The sequence below is a fragment of the Temnothorax curvispinosus genome, unplaced genomic scaffold (genome assembly GCF_003070985.1).
Source record: "Temnothorax curvispinosus isolate PA1 unplaced genomic scaffold, ASM307098v1 QBEX01010115.1, whole genome shotgun sequence".
In the NCBI taxonomy this organism is placed as follows: Eukaryota; Metazoa; Arthropoda; class Insecta; order Hymenoptera; family Formicidae; genus Temnothorax; species Temnothorax curvispinosus.
Genome location: NW_020219895.1, coordinates 20,642 through 22,914, shown reverse-complemented (window position 1 = coordinate 22,914; position 2,273 = coordinate 20,642). Strand labels below are relative to the sequence as shown.

The 2,273-nt window shown below is 39.6% G+C and overlaps 1 protein-coding gene across 1 annotated transcript in view; it reads left to right on the top strand.

The window, feature by feature from the left end:
* The first annotated feature begins 6 nt into the window (after positions 1–6).
* LOC112459737 (transmembrane 9 superfamily member 4) overlaps positions 7–2,273 on the top strand; it is a 3,879-nt gene continuing 1,612 nt past the window's right edge. Inside the window, exons 1-7 of the mRNA XM_025024011.1 lie at positions 7–71; positions 164–438; positions 698–916; positions 1,000–1,157; positions 1,303–1,562; positions 1,740–1,923; positions 2,149–2,256. Of these exons, the coding sequence (XP_024879779.1) occupies positions 7–71; positions 164–438; positions 698–916; positions 1,000–1,157; positions 1,303–1,562; positions 1,740–1,923; positions 2,149–2,256 (1,269 nt within the window). The remainder of the gene's footprint in view (positions 72–163; positions 439–697; positions 917–999; positions 1,158–1,302; positions 1,563–1,739; positions 1,924–2,148; positions 2,257–2,273) is intronic.

Below are 2,273 nucleotides of genomic sequence, written 5' to 3'. Positions count from 1 at the left end.
GGAATCATGAACGATCTAGTGTACATCAATAATTATCTTAAGCTAAAGTTGAGCTATCACAAACACGGCGAGTTAGTATCCATTCCATACATCCGCAAAAGATTTTACAGAGATGATGGAGGAAATTGTGATAAAAATCGTTTTACCTTTTCTTTTTTTACAGAAATGAATTTAGAGTAGTTGGATTCGAGGTGGAAGCTCGATCCATCGACACAACTCAATTGAAGTTTGACGGGAACACTTGCATTCTACCGAGCGAGGCCAGCCCGCAGTTTGTCAATCCAAAAGGCACGAGTCTCCTCTTCCTGTACTCGGTGGAATGGAAACAGTCGGACGTCAGCTGGGCGAGCAGATGGGACGTGTACCTCGGCATGAGCGACGTCGAAATTCACTGGTTCTCGATCATCAATTCTCTCATTGTCGTTTTCTTCTTATCTGGTGAGAATGAGCAGCGACTACGATATTAGGCAAAACTTTAGAGATTCTCGCATTTCAAGCTTCTGCAATTTTCGTGACATGAATTTGTGAGTGTATCACGCGACGCACGACGACATTGGACAAATTTTGTGACTACTCGATAAAATATGACAAAGTCGATACAAAAACTATTTCCTCGATTTTCGAAGTAGCAGAAAATATCTAATTAAAAACAAATTAATTTCGGGGTATTAATTTTTGGATTATGTACTTATTGCAGGAATTCTTACGATGATCATGGTGAGAACACTTAGAAGGGACATAGCCCGTTACAACGCGGGCGAGAGTGACAGTTTGGCAGGTCTGGATGAAACCATCGAGGAGACCGGTTGGAAATTGGTTCATGGAGACGTGTTCCGACCGCCGACCAACTCGCGCTTATTCGCCGCCGTGATCGGCAGCGGCATCCAGATATTTTTCATGGCTTTAATCACGATATGTAGGAACACATATTGAATCCTAGCAATGCAACGTAAAGTACAGCGACTACATATTTGTTTATACCTGTCTGTATTCCTGCAGTCTTCGCGATGCTGGGAATGCTGTCGCCGGCGAGTCGAGGAGCCTTGGGCACCTGCGCGATATTTTTGTATGTGTTTTCCGGTTTAATCGCTGGCTATTTCTCAGCTCGATTGTACAAAACTATGCGGGGTCGAGAGTGGAGAAGAGCCGCTTTACTGGTAAGAAACATAGATTACATTATGAGTTATTCATATAAGGTGAATATGTTTTTCTGCATAATTAACTTGTATAATTTTCCACGATTAATTCACGAAACATATGTATCGTAATTTCTAATATAAGGATTAATATTTATTGCTGCAGACGGCGACGTTCTATCCAGGTATAGTCTTCACGACATGCTTCTTCCTAAATTTCTTCATATGGGGAAAACACAGCTCTGGTGCGGTTCCCTTCACCACAATGGTGGCCCTGCTGTGCCTCTGGTTCGGCATCTCACTACCTCTCGTCTATCTCGGTTACTTCTTTGGCTATCGCAAGCAGCCCTTTACGCATCCCGTTAGAACGAATCAAATCCCTAGACAAGTTCCTGAACAGCTATGGTATATGAATCCAATATTATGGTAAGTTTGAGAAGAGAATTTCAATTCACTTTTTTCTATTATTTCGCTACTAATAAATATCAGTTGTAAAAATATATTATATAATATACTTGTACAATTATATATTAACAATATTATTTTAAGTTGATACATAAATTTTTTACTATTAAATATTAATAAAGGAAATAATCTTTGCAGCACTCTAATGGCTGGAATCTTACCATTCGGCGCGGTATTCATAGAACTGTTCTTCATCCTGACTGCGCTCTGGGAAAATCAGTTTTATTATCTTTTCGGATTTCTATTCCTCGTTTTCTGTATCCTTGTAATCTCGTGCTCGCAAATATCGATAGTCATGGTCTACTTCCAGTTGTGCGGCGAAGTAAGTGCAACGAGAAAATTACCAAAAGCGGTCTCTTTGATTTAATATTCAATGCCATATTTAATTTTTATTTAAGGAAGATTTTTATATCTTTATTTGAACTTTGAATTCAGTTTTTCTATGTTCTATCATTTGCAGTTTGATGCTCTTTCTGTCTTCTTGATTCGTATTTTTTTCTAGCTTTTGTAATATTCTTATTCTTACGCTTTGATGTTTTGATTTCAGGATTATAGGTGGTGGTGGCGCAGTTTCATCGTAAGCGGTGGATCGGCGGTCTACGTGCTGGCGTATTCCGTCTTTTATTTTGTCACCAAACTGAAGATCACCGAGCTGGTGCCGACTCTCATGTA